This window comes from Ranitomeya imitator, chromosome 10, assembly GCF_032444005.1.
Source record: "Ranitomeya imitator isolate aRanImi1 chromosome 10, aRanImi1.pri, whole genome shotgun sequence".
Lineage (NCBI taxonomy): Eukaryota > Metazoa > Chordata > Amphibia > Anura > Dendrobatidae > Ranitomeya > Ranitomeya imitator.
Genome location: NC_091291.1, coordinates 97,153,475 through 97,173,070, shown reverse-complemented (window position 1 = coordinate 97,173,070; position 19,596 = coordinate 97,153,475). Strand labels below are relative to the sequence as shown.

General features: G+C 41.8%; 1 protein-coding gene across 4 annotated transcripts in view; it reads right to left on the bottom strand.

Annotated features, from left to right (window-relative positions):
- TP73 (tumor protein p73) overlaps nucleotides 1-19,596 on the bottom strand; it is a 134,843-nt gene that overhangs the window by 101,007 nt on the left and 14,240 nt on the right. For all 4 annotated transcript variants that reach the window (XM_069741683.1, XM_069741684.1, XM_069741686.1 and 1 more), the window contains one exon: nucleotides 390-635. In XM_069741683.1, coding sequence (XP_069597784.1) covers nucleotides 390-635 — 246 coding nt within the window. The remainder of the gene's footprint in view (nucleotides 1-389; nucleotides 636-19,596) is intronic.

Below are 19,596 nucleotides of genomic sequence, written 5' to 3'. Positions count from 1 at the left end.
GAACAAACATCAGACCTTCAGCCCTTAAAAAAATGGGGCAAATTTTTTCACAAGTGTCTCAAAAATTGTCTTGGACAACATGTTACACACTAGACCTCTAGACTATGACCAATAGACTTTTATCTGTCCAATATGACTTATATGAGGGACCCTTAATAATGTCACCCTCCCGAATGGAACCAGTTGCAAAAAATTTCCACCAATTCGCATTTCCACCTTTTTCATTCAACACAAGAGGGGTTTGCAACCTATAACTCTCCATGTCTTGTGAAACTACAACTCATAGCGGCAGACTGTTAGACAGGTGTGCTGGAAGTTGTAGTCTCACAACTAAGATATAACATACATCATCATTTTATTAGGGGTTAGAAAAGTGATGGGTAACTCACGGTCCATGTCGCTGACTTAGCTGTGCTGGATTGTTGGAACGTCACTTCGAAGTTGTGGGGTCCTGGGTAGTCGGTGTTGGATGGGATGACCGGTGCTGGAGACATGGCATCAAATGAAGAGCTGGGCTGAGAGTAGGGGGAATGTGTGGGGACATTCGAGTTGTGGTCGGGATTGTACGGACTCGTGGAGGCTGCTCTGCTTCCGATACTCTGATCCATGGTGTTATTCAGCAAACTGAATTGAGACTGTAGAAAAGGAGAAAAGGGGAGGAGAGAGAAAGAACACACAGGTAAGAGGGACTGAAGCATCAGCGGCATCTTAACACTGGAGGGATCTTGTTACAGGACTCTTAAAGAACTTGCTCGCTTTGGAGTCATTTGAAAAATTTCCCGAGGGTGTTTTTCTCTTTTTTTTTTTAACCTTTTTGGTAACAGGTCAACACTTGTAAAAGGATAGAGTGACAGGTTTTGTTGTGAGCACCCTCTTTGTAAAGGAATATCTCAGCGCTACCCAGTACAAGCTGCACCTTTAGAAAGTCAAAACACGATCTTAGAAAGATCAGGAAAATCTATCAAATTATCAAAAAGCACTATTTACTGAGTCAGTTATGCGTTATCATCCAAAATGACCCAGAAATGAGTGTTTCATATTTTATTCAATTCTTTCTTGTCTGTCTTGGTTGCCTTTAAGGTAACAGATGCCAAGGACATGATAACATGTCTGTATTTTGAAAAGATCCACCAATGATAAGCAAATTATAGGTTTTCTCACTATGGAGGCACAGAGTGATCAGTTTAATCCGTGGGGTAGCCGTGCTGCAAGTGTTAATTACTCAGAAGCGCCACTACAGGTGAAATAAAGAATTGCAGGTTACATGTTTTTTATCAATGGACTGTGAACATAGTATATGCACTGGGTCCTCTAGAGAAAGAAACACTTTTCATAGCTATTTTGTGCTTCAGCCCATTGATAGAATGAGGACCCCCCTCTTTAGTAGGTCAGAATTTTCTACTTTGCTAATTGAGTACAAGATTGCTAAACCAGACAACAATACAATTGCAGTGGAATTTTGAAATATGTACAGTATGTAATGGATAATGGATACTGAAATACACATTTTACTACCCTTCTAATATATGATTTCAATATGGCAGAATATATCTTCAACCAAGGTTAATTAGCTATGGGGAACCATCAGTATTTGGCAATATGTCATAGTCACTTTGGCTGTGGTAAAGCACTTGTTTTGTAGAAGAGCTATAATCTTCAATGGCCCCATGAAAGCCCATAACCTTCCTGAAAACTTGTATTGGAGTTTTGTAGTTTTGGAAGTTTACAACCACCACTCAACTGTAATACCCAATATATATGGATCTTGAGGAAGAGTTGCTGTTTTGATTAAGTTAGTTTTTTAACTATTACATCTTCCACAGTGTTCAAAGACTTCTGAATAATGCAAAGATGTTGGCTGAATAGCACCCCCACTACGGTCCCTTTTTTTTTATTTTAACGTTTCATGGTCACTGCTTAAGGAGACTCACCTATATGTATAACTTGAAGTACCAGATGCTAACATCCAATAAGTAAATGCATCACAGTTTCAAGTAAAGTGTCTACAATGTGTTTATTTTTAAACAAGACTCATTCTTCCCATGACATGGTCATGACAAGGAGAATAGTCACACCATGGGTTGTAGTCTCCAGACATCAATAAGATTGTATTACCTGCCCATGATAATGTGTGTTCTAAGCATTACATTGACAGGTAATGGCGACGGATTAGGGGTGAGTGCACTTTGTTTATTGGTGTAAGTGCCTTTGGGTATGTAGACACATAACTAAAGGAAAAGGGCAAATAAGGGAATAGATTGACTATTTAATGATCCATCAGCCCTAATCCCCTATTATGGCAGAAAAGTAGCATTTTCTGTAGGATCAGAAAATAAATATATGAATAAGCAAACAAAAATGTAGAGTATTTTTGGGTCAATTAGTAAAAAAATCTTGAAGCCAAAAAAGAAAAATGGCTGAAACTGTGAGTCTGCAAATCATTGACCTGCAATATGACATATATCATTCTTATGGCTATGCTCTGTACAGAAACAAGAAAATCTTTAAATAATTCCCAATAAATCTATGTAAATAAATTATCCTATAGATACCTGATGTTTATATGTCTGGGAATTCTTTAGTCTGAGAAGTCAAAAATTGTGATCCTATAATCTAGGAAGATCTGCCAATCGGGAGTCTAAAGGTACTGTCACACTAGACGATATCGCTAGCGATCCGTGACGTTGCAGCGTCCTCGCTAGCGATATCGTCCAGTGTGACAGGCAGCAGCCATCAGGCCCCTGCTGTGCTGTCGCTGGTCGGGGAAGAAAGTCCAGAACTTTATTTGGTCGCTGGACTCCCCGCAGACATCGCTGAATCGGCGTGTGTGACACCGATTCAGCGATGTCTTCACTGGTAACCAGGGTAAACATCGGGTAACTAAGCGCAGGGCCGCGCTTAGTAACCCGATGTTTACCCTGGTTACCATCCTAAAAGTAAAAAAAACAAACACTACATACTTACCTACAGCCGTCTGTCCTCCAGCGCTGTGCTCTGCACTCCTCCTGTACTGTCTGTGTGAGCACAGCGACCGGAAAGCAGAGCGGTGACGTCACCGCTCTGCTTTCCGGCTGACCGACGCTATATTAACAACTATATTAACTTTGTAGTATTTATCTTCTCGTATTATGGATTATTTAAAGTAATTTTGGATGCTGGACTACTGAGAAAATACAGCAGACATTCTTTTCCACTGAGTGAAAGGCGAGTGAAAGCCGACACTGATGACATCATAAAACACTAACTGCCTCGTTAACTCTGAGCGATCACTTGGGTTCCGGCCCTAGAAAGGGAGACTGAATGAAAGTCACAGGTATCTGGAAATGTTAGAAGCTCAGATGAGGATCATTGTAAAACACGGCTCATTTCACCTGGTTTATGATGACTTAAGAATGAATGACAGCATTCATTTAATAATAAAAGGATTCTTAGGTATCTAAAACTTTCTTTTTATTTGAATTTCCCATAATTTGCTTAATTTTCCATATCTCAGCTTGCTCTCCTCGGTGACTGGAATGCCAAAACTCTAGTGGACAACCTCTTTCAAACAGTCGTCCACTATAGATCACACATTTTGATATGTGGTTATGGAGGTGGCTACCATTGTGTATCACACAGAAGCCCAATGGTTAATTTATCTTGGAAAAACAACATTAAATGTTTGGCAATCGGGGAGAGATAAAAGATGACCTATGAGCCATCCTCTATACGGGGGTCATATTGCTTGGTTCTCCAAATTCCATTCTAAGATGTGACAAGTTGTAGACCTACTTTATAGGGCGGCCTCGACTGCACTGATATCTGTAGCATATTGTAGACTTGTACTGTAATAGCATGGTAAGAAGTTAAAACATTTTGTCCTTGATGCATCTAGCAGTTTTTACTATATTTCTGGTGTACAACTTATTGAAATGTCACAAAAAAAAAGTTTGTGCAAAGTGAAGTTGTGCAAAAATTTGGCAACTTTGGACATTTGTTTCCAGTCCCATCCAGCCTCGATAACTTTTGTAAAAGTAGATAAAGGTTGGGGCTGGACATATGTGGCATAAATTACAACATAAATGTTACTCTTGACAATGGTGGTGCACAGTAATTGAAAGAATTTGTCTAATGAATTTGGTGCATCTTTCTCTGGTGTACATTTCATCAAGGCTGACATGCCAAATGCCAGCCTTGATGAATCAGGGCCTTTATCTTCTAAGGCAGGGGCTTCTCAATTCCAGTCCTCAAGAGCCACCAACAGGTCATGTTTTCAGGCTTTCTTTAATATTGTGTAAGTGATGGAATTAATGCTTGAGCAGGTGATGAAATTATCACCTGTGCAATACTAAGGATATCCTGAAAACTTGACCTGTTGGTGGGTCTCGAGGACTGGAGTTGATAAACACTGCTCTAGGGCATCCAGTCCTTCCTTAGAAAAATATTTTGTCACCTTTTCCAACTCAGAAGGATAGATGATTTATGATGACTACTGAGGTGTGAGACAACTCAACGTGCTCATCTGCCTGTGGCTGGCCCCTTGTGAATATTAATAATAGAATTAACACTGCGGTCCTGGGTGGCTCAAAGCTTCATTCCTGACTGTCACCTGTGTCTAGCAAAGGAGCTGCGGGATCTGGTTATTGCTTATTATGTAAGTACTGTCAAGCTATTTTTGTGTGTTACTTTTCATGTATTTATGGAATTGTGTGTATGCGGTTGTGAATGTAGTTTTTCTATCTGAACATGTGTACATTCTACAACATCCACTGTCATTCTACAGTTGAAAACTACCATCATCATATCATGTAACGGGTGCAATGTTCAACATCATGTTACTCACTTGCCCTGGCTCCAATGCTGGACCCTGCTCCCTACTCCTGTGGTTTTTTGCCTTTGCAAACTCTTCTACTATATAATTGTCTAAGGTTCACTTCCGTCTGTCTGTCTGTCACAGATATTCATTGGTTGTGGCCGCTGTCTATCATGGAAATCCAAGTCGCTGATTGGTCGCGGCAAAACAGCCACGACCAATCAGCGACGGGCACAGTCTGGCGGCAACATGGCCGCTCCTTCCTCCCCGCAGTCAGTATCCCCTCCATACTCCCCTCCGGTCACCGCTCACACAGGGTTAATGGCAGCATTAACCGACCACGCTATGCCACGGTGTAACGCACTCGGTAACGCACTTGTGCTGCTATTAACCCTGTGTGACCAACGTTTTACTATTGATGCTGTCTATGCGGCATCAATAGTAAAAAGATCTAATGTTAAAAATAATTTAAAAAAAACAAAAAACCGTTATATACTCACCGTCCGTCGGCCCCTCGGATCCACAACAGGCCTTTCCCGCTCACAACGCTCCGGTAATCGGTCCATGCTGCGATCTCACGAGATGATGACGTAGCGGTCTTGCGATGACCGCTATGTCATCTTCTCGCGAGACCACAATGCACTCTTCAGACCAGAGCGCGCCAGGACTCAGGGTCGGTAACCACTTCGCTTGGATCCGGGGGCTCCGGAAGGTGAGTATATAACTATTTTTTATTTTAATTCTTTTTTTTAACAGGGATATGATGCCCACATTGCTATATACTACGTGGGCTGGGCAAAATACTACATGGGATGTGCAATATTCTACATGGGCTGTGCTTTATACTACGTGGCTGGGCAATATACTACGTGACTGGGCAATATACTACGTGGCTGGGCAATATACTACGTGGCTGGGCAATATACTACATTGCTGGGCAATATACTACGTGGCTGGGCAATATACTACGTGGCTGGGCAATATACTACGTGACTGGGCAATATACTACGTGGCTGGGCAATATACTATGTGACTGGGCAATATACTAGGTTACTGGGCAATATACTACGTGGCTGGGCAATATACTACGTGACTGGGCAATATACTACGTGGTTGGGCAATATACTACGTCACTGGGCAATATACTACGTGGCTGGGCAATATACTACGTGACTGGGCAATATACTACGTGGTTGGGCAATATACTACGTCACTGGGCAATATACTAAGTTACTGGGCAATATACCACGTGGCTGGGCAATATACTACGTAGTTGGGCCATATAGTACGTAACTGGGCAATATACTACGTGGCTGGGCAATATACTACGTGGCTGGGCAATATACTACCTCACTGGGCAATATACTACGTAGCTGGCCAATATACTACGTCACTGGGCAATATACTACGTCACTGGGCAATATACTATGTAGCTGGGCAATATAGTACGTGGCTGGGCAATATACTACGTGACTGGGCAATATACTACGTGGCTGGGCAATATACTACACGGCTGTGCTATATACTACGTGGACATGCATATTCTAGAATACCCGATGCATTAGAATCGGGCCAACATCTAGTTTGACATAATCACCTAAGGCTTTTTAAGGTCCGATTCAGACACTATATGGTGTCTGAGAATTCAGTAAACTTTGCATTCAATTACACAGGTACTCCTGTAGTTTGTCTCGCTATTAATTTTTCTGAGATGGATAATCATTTCTTCTGCAAACTCTTTCTTGCTTATTTTCTACCTCCATTTACATCCTAGCTCAGAGCTGTGGTTAACCATTTGTCTGCTGTAAGCATAATAACCTTTTCTCTGCTATATTGGTGCTGTACACACTTCAACAAAGCTAAAACAGTGTGTAATCATCTTTGCAAGCAAGTATTCAGCTATCTGTTCATCACTACTGATCAGTGGTTAACTATTTGTCTGCGATATGCATAACAAACTTATTTGCTATAATGCTGCTGTTCACACTAAAATGCTGCTCCAACAGTGTGTAATCTTTTCTGCAATCAAATATCCAGTTTGCATGTTTATTCATTCTGTCTGCCATTAACTATTTGTCTCCTGCATGTTCTGGACTGTTCCTGCTCGGCATGTCTGCCTGCCATTCTCCATATCTATTGAAAATGTCCTCTGTGTTACATGTGCCATTTGACAAGTCCTGCCCGCTGACCATTACCTTCAGTCAGGGCTGGACTGGCTATCTGGCAATTCTGGCAAATGCCCGAAGGGCCTGTCTGGTTGTGGGCCGCCTTGTTTGTAAAGTTATTAACAGAATTAGTGTTCTCAAGACACCCATACTGTTAAGAATTGTGAAGGAGCACGTCGCTGACTCCATCACTTATCTCAGCAGGCCATGGGAATCATTAGAAATATTGGTCATGTAGTAAATCTTGCTTTCCTCCATCCAGGGTAATATTAGTAATATATTCCATCTGGTGCTCGCGGGACCGGGACAGCATGGGCCTGTGTAATTTCAAATGCCAGGGCTGAATTTCAGTCCCAGACCGTATCTGCCTTCAGTCCTTGTTGCTCTCCTGGCATAAGACTTACAAAATCCACATCACCAGGTGAACCTAAAACAGTAAGATCTAAAAAGTCCACCATCACGTAACACCTAATAAAAAGGTGCATCATCATGTAAGATCAACAGGATCCACCATTGTCTAACACTTATAAGATACATTATCATGTAAAATCTAGTAGATGCACCATCATGAAACATCTACAAGATCTAGCATGGTATAACACCTAACAGGTCCACCATTATGTAATAAAACATTTACAGTACATTTAAATAGTTGACAAAGTTTTCCAATTGCACCATACATTCATTATTCTTCCTAATGCTACCATCAGTAGCACTATCATGTAGTGAAAGGTTTATTGTAGAAAAGGTGACACGTTTCACTGACATTCTATATATTCAAGATTCACTATCATGCTACAAATACAAGATCCATTCTAAAGCTACTAATTCCACTGTCATGTAGCATTGAGTAGATCTACCCTAATACAACCATCACAAGTTCTAAAATCATGCTAAAGGTAACACGGCATCATCTTAGTTCTGCCAAGACATCATGTTCAACGTTTCATCATGTAAGAAGTTCGGAGTCTCCCATCTGATAGCAGATACAACATGCTGTGATAACCACAGCTTTCTCAGTCATACTACAGATGCAAGGTCCACATGCAATTTAATTTAATAATAAATCCAATATTATATTTCTATATGAAAAATACTGCAATTCTGACAAAATTTCCAATTACAGTGACTGAGACATTTATAGACATTTGTTTTGTGTTGTTGTTTTTAGATATGTGGAATCGGCCACCAGGGATCTCCTAGTCATTATCCACAAGTTCTGCTTATTATCATGGGACTTTCATTGTTACTACACTATTACGTCATGCACCCCCATGTTGGGTTCTCCAAGCTTTTGACATACACAATATTGACAAGATTATAGGGAAATCTCAACATTATGTCTACTAGATGTTTTCTGACTTCTCACTCTACATCCATTAATATGGAATTGGTTCTTCATCCCCTCTGCAGCTACAATGGCTTTCACTCTACTGGGATGGTTTTATACAAGACTAGCTGAAGAGCCCAGCGTTGCCCAGGCATAGTAACTAACTGTGGTTAGTTATAACAAATTGTAATGATTACATTGCATATAAAAACATTTTACATTATATATTCACCACTACAGATTTACAACACAAATTACGGTATGTAAATGATTACCCAAGTATTGATAGTATTTTATTTTGAACTCAGTCAAGAGCCTTTTGACAAACAACATTTTTGTTTTTCCCTTCCGGTGCAAAGATGAACAGATTTTTGGCAGTTCCAACTCTTCAACAGGCCACGTAAAGTTGACCATGAGAATAGCATGGAGATTGCAAATCGATCCCTACTACAGTACTTTCAAGGACTGTCACTGAGCCTTGTTAATGGACATTGCAAATGCCAATAGGACTGGAAACTGGAGGTGTTTAAAATCAAAATCCCATCACACCTCTCATTTTCCCCCTCACATCTGTAATTTTCCCCTTCACATCTGTCATTTCCCCCTCACTCCTCTCATTTTCTCCCTCACACCTCTCATTTTGGCCTCACACCTCTCATTTTCTGATCACTCCACTATTTTCCACTCACACCTCTCATTTTCACCTCAGACCTCTCATTTTCCCCTCACTCCACTATTTTCCCCTCACTCTGCTATTTTCCCCTCACTCCGCTATTTTCCCCTCACTCCGCTATTTTCCCCTCACTCCGCTATTTTCCCCTCACTCCTCTCATTTTCCCCTCACTCCTCCCATTTTCCCCTCACTCCTCTCATTTTCACCTCACTCCTCTCATTTCACCTCACTCCTCTCATTTCACCTCACTCCTCTCATTTTCCCCTCACTTATGAACACAGTGTAATCCATGAGGCTCCTCCCTTTCCCTTGACGTCATGCCTCACAGGAGCAACTCCATTCTAGACATGATGGAGCTAGATGTGGCCTGTGCCTGCCACGCACTGATACTCTGAAGGCCCTGATTGTAGCTCGCAGCAGCAGGGATATTGCAGCCAGTGAGTTTTGCAGGGTGGCTTTCGAGGTGAATGTGAGCTAACAACATGGGCCATGTGGATGGGTCTTTGCATGTGGAGTGGGCGGGGCTATGTGGAGTGGGCAGGGTTATGTGGAGTGGGCGTGGCTTGATACATACACACATACATACACTCAGCTTTATATATATATATAGATTTTGGAGGTGTCTTTGAGAATTTTGGCCCATTTATCCAGAACAGCGTTTGTAAGGTCAAACACTGATTTGGAAGAAAGGACCAGGCTCACAATCTCCATTTTAGTTCATCCTAAATGTGTTGGATGAGGTCGATGTCTATGCTCTGTCTGGCTCGTCAGGTTCTTCAAAACCAAAGTACCCCAACTATAGCTTTATGGAACTTGTGCACTGGACACAGTTATGGGGACCAGAAAAGGGCCTTCCCAAAACTGTTCCCACAAAGACATAATTATCCAAAATGTCTTGTGCAGATGTATCAAGATTTATCTTCAAGGCCAAAGAAGACCCTTGAAAAACGAGAATTATACCTCCTCCACTAAACTGTACAGTCAGGACAATGCAGTCAGGCATGTAATGTCCTCCTGGCATTTACCAAACCCAGACTCATCCATCAGACTCCAGATAGAAAAGTGTGACCCGTCACTCCACAGAATACAGAATCACGAAGCAAAACCACACGTGGTTTGATATAAATTGCAGCAATTACAGAGGAAGCACGTAGAACGTGGCAATTCACAGTCAACCACATGTTGATTTAGCACACGGTTCTTGGCCATGCAACATACTCCCGTCTGACAACCGCAATGTGTGAACCAAGCCTTCACGAATTCCTGCTTTTATCCTAACAAATGGAAGTCCGCCACTGATATGAGGATATTTGTTTTCTGGATTATTTACCATTTTGCAACAAATGCTGCCCAATGCTTACAAATCCGAGTCCATGTAATTATAGGACCTGTCTCCTTAAAGCACAGTCAGATAATGGATGGTAGGAGAAATATCATTTTTCATTATTGCAATTAATAAAATTCACATGGACACTTCTTGAGGATGGCGGTGTCATACTCTTATCTAGAAGAGAAGAATTCTGCGCAGACATGCGTGAGCTGCCCCGTATTTACTTTCTAATTATCCCTCAATTGAGCTTTCAAAGACTGGGAGGGATAAGTATCCTCAGCCCACAGGCTACATTTTACTGAGCAATTTATCAGTATAGTGATCAAATGTGTAATGACAGCTTTGTAAATATTAGATGACATTCAAAAGCCTTCCCTATCTGTTGGGTCGTAGCCATTTAGAAATAAATATTTTGCATTGCATAAACACAAAAAATAGGAACCATACTTAGAAAGATTACAAATATCAGGTTACTGAGGATGGGAAGAAATTGCATCTGATCCATTGTTGCCAACTTGCATTAATATTCACCCTCTCCAGGCTCAATGTGCATGTTATTTCTACAGAGGGCATGGCATTTGTTTCTCCCAGTACCAGTGGAGTAGTATGGATTGCTAGCGGCAGCTAGACAATTGTTGTGTCCCATAACCTAGTAATAACCTAGTGTCCTAAAAATCTTGCCCCCAAAGTTCCACCATCAAAATAAAATAGTTTATACTCATCTTATCCAAGCAACTAAATCCTCTTCTCCTCATTATATTATGGGCCAGCACAGGACATGCAATACAGTGACTTAATTCCGCCATCTGTATCATGATGCTGAGCAGTCTGTGGCATACATGATGGAGAAGCCGAAGACTTCCTGCTCTATCATGAGCTCACACCAATAACTATAGTTCAAAGTGGAGATCTAGGGCACCTGGCCAGAAATCCAAGACACATACGTCGCCCCAGAACTTCGGAAGTGTCGACGCAACTGCTACTTTCTATTTTTTGTTTTAAATTTTGGCATCCCTAAGAATTTTGCACCCAAGACAACTGCCCTTGTGACTCACCCCTTTGCTACACGTCTGCCCAGTGCCCAGCATCTCTAAACTGATTATTTTGAAATGGTGGCATCAGCACATAAAAACCGCTGCTCAAAGCAGCGACCAATCAGCTCTATCGAGTCATCTGTCATAGCAAACTAAGTTTCACAAAATCTCGAGAGTCACAGGAATGAAACAGCTAATTTATAGTCAAGAACCTTATATTTTCTTAAAGTAAAACTTAATAATCTTTGTTAGAAGACACAACTCCACTGCCTCAGATTGTCAGGACAATTATGCAACTGACTGATGATTGACTGACGAAGCCACGGCAGCTTTCACAACAAAGCCGGATGTTAGGGAACTCACAGTCAATATATAGTATATACATACACATCTGATTCAAACTCATGGAACACATATACTGTATATATTCTTTGGTATGGTCACCACCCAGCTTCCTAACAACCCATGAAAAACTAGCTTCCACCAGCAATTGTTCATACAGTCATACAGGCCAATTGGATACCCAACAGGTGCAGCACGGTTTACAGAGCAAGAGGAGCAAAGCTATTAAATTTTATATACCGTATATACTCGAGTATAAGCCGACCCGAGTATAAGCCGACCCCCCTAATTTTGCCACAAAAAACTGGGAAAACTTATTGACTCGAGTATAAGCCTAGGGTAGAAAATGCAGCATTTACCGGTGAATTTCAAAAATAAAAATAGATGCTCCATACCGTTCATTATTGCCCCATAGATGCTCCATATACAACTGTGCTATATAGAATGCTCTTCACCGTTCATTATGGCCCCATAGATGCTCCTTATAATGCTGTGCCATATATGCTCTGCACCTTTGATTATGGCCCCATAAATGCTCCTTATAATGTTGTGCCATATATGCTCTGCACCTTTATGGCCCCATAAATGCTCCTTATAATGCTGTGCCCCATATATGCTCTGCACCTTTATGGCCCCATAGGTGCTCCTTATAATGCTGTGCCATATATGCTCTGCACCTTTATGGCCCCATAGGTGCTCCTTATAATGCTGTGCCCCATTTATGCTCTGCACCTTTATGGCCCCATAGGTGCTCCTTATAATGCTGTGCCCCATTTATGCTCTGCACCTTTATGGCCCCATAGGTGCTCCTTATAATGCTGTGCCCCATATATGCTCTGCACCTTTGATTATGGCCCCATAGATGCTCCTTATAATGCTGTGCCCCATTTATGCTCTGCACCTTTATGGCCCCATAGGTGCTCCTTATAATGCTGTGCCCCTTATATGCTCTGCACCTTTATGGCCCCATAGGTGCTCCTTATAATGCTGTGCCATATATGCTCTGCACCTTTATGGCCCCATAGGTGCTCCTTATAATGCTGTGCCCCATATATGCTCTGCACCTTTATGGCCCCATAGGTGCTCCTTATAATGCTGTGCCATATATGCTCTGCACCTTTATGGCCCCATAGGTGCTCCTTATAATGCTGTGCCCCATATATGCTCTGCACCTTTATGGCCCCATAGGTGCTCCTTATAATGCTGTGCCCCTTATATGCTCTGCACCTTTATGGCCCCATAGGTGCTCCTTATAATGCTGTGCCCCTTATATGCTCTGCACCTTTATGGCCCCATAGGTGCTCCTTATAATGCTGTGCCCCTTATATGCTCTGCACCTTTATGGCCCCATAGGTGCTCCTTATAATGCTGTGCCCCATATATGCTCTGCACCTTTATGGCCCCATAGGTGCTCCTTATAATGCTGTGCCCCATATATGCTCTCCACCTTTATGGCCCCATAGGTGCTCCTTATAATGCTGTGCCCCATATATGCTCTGCACCTTTATGGCCCCATAGGTGCTCCTTATAATGCTGTGCCCCATATATGCTCTGCACCTTTATGGCCCCATAAGTGCTCCTTATAATGCTGTGCCCCTTATATGCTCTGCACCTTTATGGTCCCATAGGTGCTCCTTATAATGCTGTGCCCCTTATATGCTCTGCACCTTTATGGCCCCATAGGTGCTCCTTAGAATGCTGCTGGTGCTGCCATAAAAAAAAAAATAAATCACATACTCACCTCTCTTCTCAGGACGCCGGCGCTTTCAATAATTACCTGCTCCTCTGCGGCTCCGTCTCCAGCACTGACGCTCAGCAGAGGGCGCGCACTGACTACGTCACAGCGCCCTCTAACCTGAGCGTCACTGCTAGAGGACGCTGCAGACGGAGCCGGAGCGAGGAGCAGGTAATTATAGCGCTGCGCTCCCCTTACCTGCTGCGGCGCGGTCCCTGCAGTCCCTGGCTTCCCCGGCGCTGCGGCTTCTTCCTGTAATTGAGCGGTCAGATGGCACCGATCATTTACAGCAATGAATATGCGGCTCCTCCCCTATGGGGGTGGAGCTGCCTATTCATTTCTGTAATGAGCGGTGCCATGTGACCGCTCAGTGCAGGAAGAATCTGCAGCGCCGGAGAAGCCAGGGACTGCAGGGACCGCGCTGGGAGCAGGTAAGTATGACTACACAGCCCCCGCTCTCCCTCCCCTGCTGACACCCGGGTATATGACTCGAGTATAAGCCGAGAGGGGGACTTTCAGCCCAAAAAAATGGGCTGAAAATCTCGGCTTATACTCGAGTATATACGGTACTTAATCCGGAAAAGTAGGCAGTGTTAATAAAAAATATACAAAGATGTTACAAAATGGGAACAAAACAATACGGTATATACAATCACGTAGATTAAAAGGGATAACAAGAGAAAAAGTACTAAACCTGTGCCACAGAAATGGCTCAGAGCTTAGTGGAGGGAAGCACTCTTTAGAAGAATGGTACAGAACCACAGAACACTGAGTCACCCAGAACTGACCAAAGACAAAACCCCAAACTCTGATTTTTATTCGATCAAGGTTATGAGATCCCCAACTTTCAATGTATCTTCGCCTCTGGAGATCCCAAGTGGGAGATATTGTTGTCATGTTTCCTATCATGATTTTATCTTTCTATAGAGATGAAATATGGCAAGGATAGCATCATCCATCTGGCCGATATTAAGTTGGAGGTCAAATAAGGCAGCAAACTGCGGCGCTAAAACATGCAAACATGAAACATGAAAATTGAACTGCATTACTTCACTAGAAATATGAAAAAATGAGAGCGTTTAGCGCATAAATTGGCCAATTCACGTGTACCTGGTAGCCACATTAAGGCATCTCTCGTATACCAGGTCCTAAACTTTCCTTTCCTCGCTGAGAATAAACGTCTTCATCTGAATAGGTACCTGTGAAACCTCTTCTTAGACTAAATTTCTCTCTCTCTGTGGAGGGAGAGAGAGAGAAATTTAGTCTAAGAAGAGGTTTCACAGGTACCGATTCAGATGAAGACGTTTATTCTCAGCGAGGAAAGGAAAGTTTGGGACCTGGTATACGAGAGATGCCTTAATGTGGCTACCAGGTATACATGAATTGGCCAATTTATGCGCTAAACGCTCTCATTTTTTAATATTTCTAGTGCAGTAATGAAGCTCAAATTTCAGATTTCATGTTTGCATGTTTTAGCGCCGCAGTGTGCTGCCTTATTTATTTGACTGTATACGAGTTGGTGACTCTAGGTTCAGCACCTGTTCACACTTATTCTATGTTTGGAAGTGACGGTCAGTTTTTTTAAATTAAGATGGAGGTGTTAGGCCGGCATTAGGGTGATGTGAGTGAATGCATTATATTCGTCATTTCGCCACAACATCAAAAGTATGTCTCCCATAAATATCGGATTGATGCAAACCCCAATATTCATCACTGACCACTGGCTCCAGAGTGTCTGAGATAATTCCTTTGAACACAGGAAGCGCTTATCTTGGAAATGTGTTTCTCTGCCTTTGCGTATATGAACCCTAGACTTGATGGCTGGCTATCAGCAGATCCTGTGTTGTAATTACCTGTTTACAGCAGGAGGTCCTGCTTCAATGAAGGTTAAAGTATCAGCTCTCACGTCAACAGTTCGAATTAATCCCATATATTCATTGTGAAAGTGAAAGTCTGCTCTCTGGGGATTTCCTGAACACACCTCCTAGTGCCTTTGATGGGAAGATGCCAAATTGCAGTCTGACACTATATATTTACTCTGAGAAAGAAAGATTGCAGGAATAGTGTTCAAAGAAAATTAATGTATTCATTGGTAAAATAGCAGGATCCAGTCACAAACCAAGGATTAAAATAGCCTGAGAGGTTGGTCTAGAAAGCTGACCTCCAAGTTAACTCTATAAATTAGGCCATTACACATATAAACATGATCACAAATTGAGGGGAAGCCAAGCTGATGTGAACAATCCCATATTCATCCCCTCTCAGGGAGCAGAATGCCGGACTGCAAAGTTTAGATATTTCTGTAAGTTTTCTCCCTTTATTTTTATAACGGTTTTGCATATTTGTATGTCACTTTTTATTTCCATATTTTTATATCCTTTTATTGTAAGCACTGTACCTTTTCTATTAAAGCTTAAAACTTTAACAAGTCGGAACCTTGTATGCTCTAAAGAATCCATAGCCTTAGAGTGTATGATCCTGGTGATTGGCATATAGTAGTAGTACTTCCGGGACTCATCGCCCGTGTGTTCGGTGAGTGGTGGCAGCGTGTATGAAGTGGGTTGCGTGGTCTGTGTCGGCGTGTGATTTATTCTCCCATTGCAGTATAGGACAGAGGCTGAATGCTGAACTGAGTGAGAGGAGATAGATTAACTCTTGCAGTCGTAACCCCAGTCACGTGCTGAGAAGCAGGTACATGACAGAAGTCCTACTTCAATGAAGGTTAAAGTATCAGCTCTCACTTCAACAGTTCTAATTAATCCCATATATTCAATGTGAAAGTGATATGTCTGCTCTCTGGGGATGTCTTTCTAGATTTTTTAATTTTTATCTGCAACAATATCCTATAGACTTTATTACAATGAGGAACTAAAAAGCATAACTGGATTCCTTGAAATAGCTCCAAAGGTTTCAATTAAGGGCTGGATAAATCTTGCCACATACACTCCCATTCTGAGCACTTGTAGACAAGCAAAGGGTTGAGAGGGGTCAGATGGCCGACTCCACTGCAGCCCTGGATTCTTAGGACCCCCATATAAATTACATGAAAGTCGGCAAAAAATCCCTGATTTTGGCAAAACCAGCTGACCACCTGATCTGTATGGGGGCCTCTTGAGTTTCCCCTGACTGATAATGTTGAAAGGAGAAGTATCAGTATATTGGAGTTTCATTTTGTTTTTAGAGGAGATAAATGGATGAAAACATATGGTGATGACCAATATTTATCTGGTGTGTGCGGCCATTTTTTGAAATAGAGAATGTTTTATGGAGGGTGGGGATTACTTCTGCTGCCCCCTGTTGCACTCAGTGGACACAACTGTCTCCATTAGTTTAGATTTAATAGAATCTCTAACAGATATTCTCATGTAAGACAGGAGATTTCATTGACAGGTTCATTTTCAAATGCAAATATAATTTGCTAATTTTTGTAGAATACAATTAATAAATTGCTTATTCAGCAATTTAAAGTCATTAGTGGTAGTGCTCCATAAAGTTGCAGTAATGCTCACAGGCCACTGGCAACCACTTCTAATATCAGGAATGGCTACTCAACGGGAAATTCCAGTCTCTGACATTAATAGTATATCCAATCGGAGTTCAGAAAATTGACAACCAAGGGTGAATGAAAAGAGCTGTACATGTACCTATCCATTCTCGGACATAAGAAATGGGGTCCCATTCTCTAGATGGGAGTTTTACTTAAATGTGAGCTGTTATTATTATTATTTATTATTATAGCGCCATTTATTCCATGGAGCTTTACATGTAAGGAGGGGTATACATAAAAACAGGTACAATAATCTTGAACAATACAAGTCACAACTGGTACAGGAGGAGAGAGGACCCTGCCTGCGAGGGCTCACAATCTACAAGGGATGGGTGAGGATACAGTAGGTGAGGATAGAGCTGGTCGTGCAGCGGTTTGGTCGATCGGTGGTTACTGCAGCTGTTAGTTATTTATGGCATTTTATGTTCAGAGGTAATCTGTAGGGGAGATGTGTGTGATTATAACTAACAGAGTACAGCAGAACTGATGTCCCATGGTGACAAGGGACTGTGGACACCTACTTGATCCCTCAAACTAGGGGCGCCAAAGACTATCCCTGTCCCCTGGGTTACACCGGATGGTAGAGAGGACGGGGTCTCATACCTTGCTATGCTCCTATCTTAGACTGTATGTGTTCCCTCCCCCTCCCAGGGAGATGTGAGGCCGAACTGTATAGGGAAACACTGACCAGACAGACAGGGGTAGACAGTTAGGGATAAAAGAAAACTACAATCATACAAATACACTCACAAGACAACAGAGAGGGAAACAGAGAAGGAATATGAAGGATGAAACCAAATGGGAGTAGATAAGGATAAACACGCAAACTAACAACTCTCCAACCGCGTACTCCAAACACTGAACTCTCTGTTTCAACTCCAAACCAGGTAGTGTTAACTATCACTGGCAAGGTCAGGAGCAAGGATGAGGGTTCTTCTACCAGCTGGGAGTAACGAACTCAGAACAGCTAATACCACCCAAGAAAGAGAACTCCAGGAGTCCAACTAAGCAGTTTAACCCTTGCAGCCCCAGAGCAAAGAAAGACAGAACTGCTAATAGAACAGTGAAGCCATTCTAACTAGCACAGGTGTATGTGTCACCAGACACTGCAATCGTCTGACTCCACTCTGTCACAGTATCCCTGTGACAGCTAAGCTTAGTCTCATTATAAACACATTTGCAGCTGTAGTTGTCTTATCATAATGCTTCACCTTCCATCTTACAAGCAGTCAGGGGAAGGGTAGTATAGCAGAGTTGAGAACACTGTGAGAGGAGAGATACAACTGAAAATGTGTATGAAATGAGACAAGGTTAAACTCTGCTGTACTTATAGTTATAATCACACACAGCTCTGCTGTGGGATCAGGAGAGCAGAGATTGGCCATCAGGCCTCACACTGGTAACTATTACATATCACACTGGTAACACTGGTAACCAATACATATCACACTGGTAAAGTCGCCTTCATTTATAATAGGCTCTGAAGGCAGATGCTCTGGGAGATCTACTGTATGTCCGGCTCATGGATCTTAAAAGGTCATTTACATATTTTTTAAAAAAAATGTGGATTTCTCTGGAATAAGACATTGGATCGCAAATATGAAGGAATCATTGTATTCAGTTTCCTATGATGTGCATGTCCATATAGACGGATCAGGAGGGTTGATCATACTGACAGGTGCCTTATAAACAGAGAATCGATATATTTTTGAAATTTATTAAGCAATGAACATAATGCATTTTTTTGAGGTGAAACTACTTACACATTGCTGAAAAAGCCAGCCAGGCATCTTCTGGGTATTTTTTTTTGCTTTTTACTTGGCCTCTATTATAAGCTAGGGAGCGTCTTCCTACCGGAAAACGCCGGAGGAGTGGACATATCACTTCCTCGAAATGGCTGCCATTTTTCAAGCAGGTAAAAGACTGAACATATGAAGAGCAAGTCTTTTATTTTTTATTAAATTTCCTTACATAATGCCATTAGTTCCTCAGAACTTTACAGACATCATCACTGTCCCCAATTTTATGACCAATTTTTAGAGCAGAAACTTAACGAAAACTCTCCAAATTTTTCTCAAAAACTGAAAACTCAAAAACCTTCAGTTTTTGCTCAGCGTGTATCTGCATACAGAGTCTCTAAGTTTCTTTTAGGGAGAACTAAGTAGAACTTCCAAGTTTTTGAGGAATTTTGCATTTTTTAGAAGAATTTGAAGATTTTCTGTTCGGATTACTCTGCTCCAAAAACTCCTTGAAAAACTCTCTGTGCACATAGCCAGTTTCCTTAGGGTAAGTGCACACCGAATTTTTAAGAGACAGTAAAAAAAATTAGAGTTTTCTAGTGGAAAACGGTAAAGGTTATGTATACACAAATTTTTTTTTAGGAAGTTTTGGTGCAGAAACTGAGGAGAAACTCTCCATATAGTACTCAGAAACGCAAAATTCCTTAAGAACCTGGAGGTTTGGCTCAGTTTCTTCTCTGAAAACCCTGCAAAAAAGACAGTGTGCACATCCCCAAAGGAAACACTCCTTCTTTGAGGAGTTTTTGGAGGAGTTTTTTTGTTTTCTGAAGCTATTTAAAGAGAACCAGTCATCAGGATTTTATACCCCAAACTAACCACATGTATGTAAAGGCACTTTAATACTGAGAA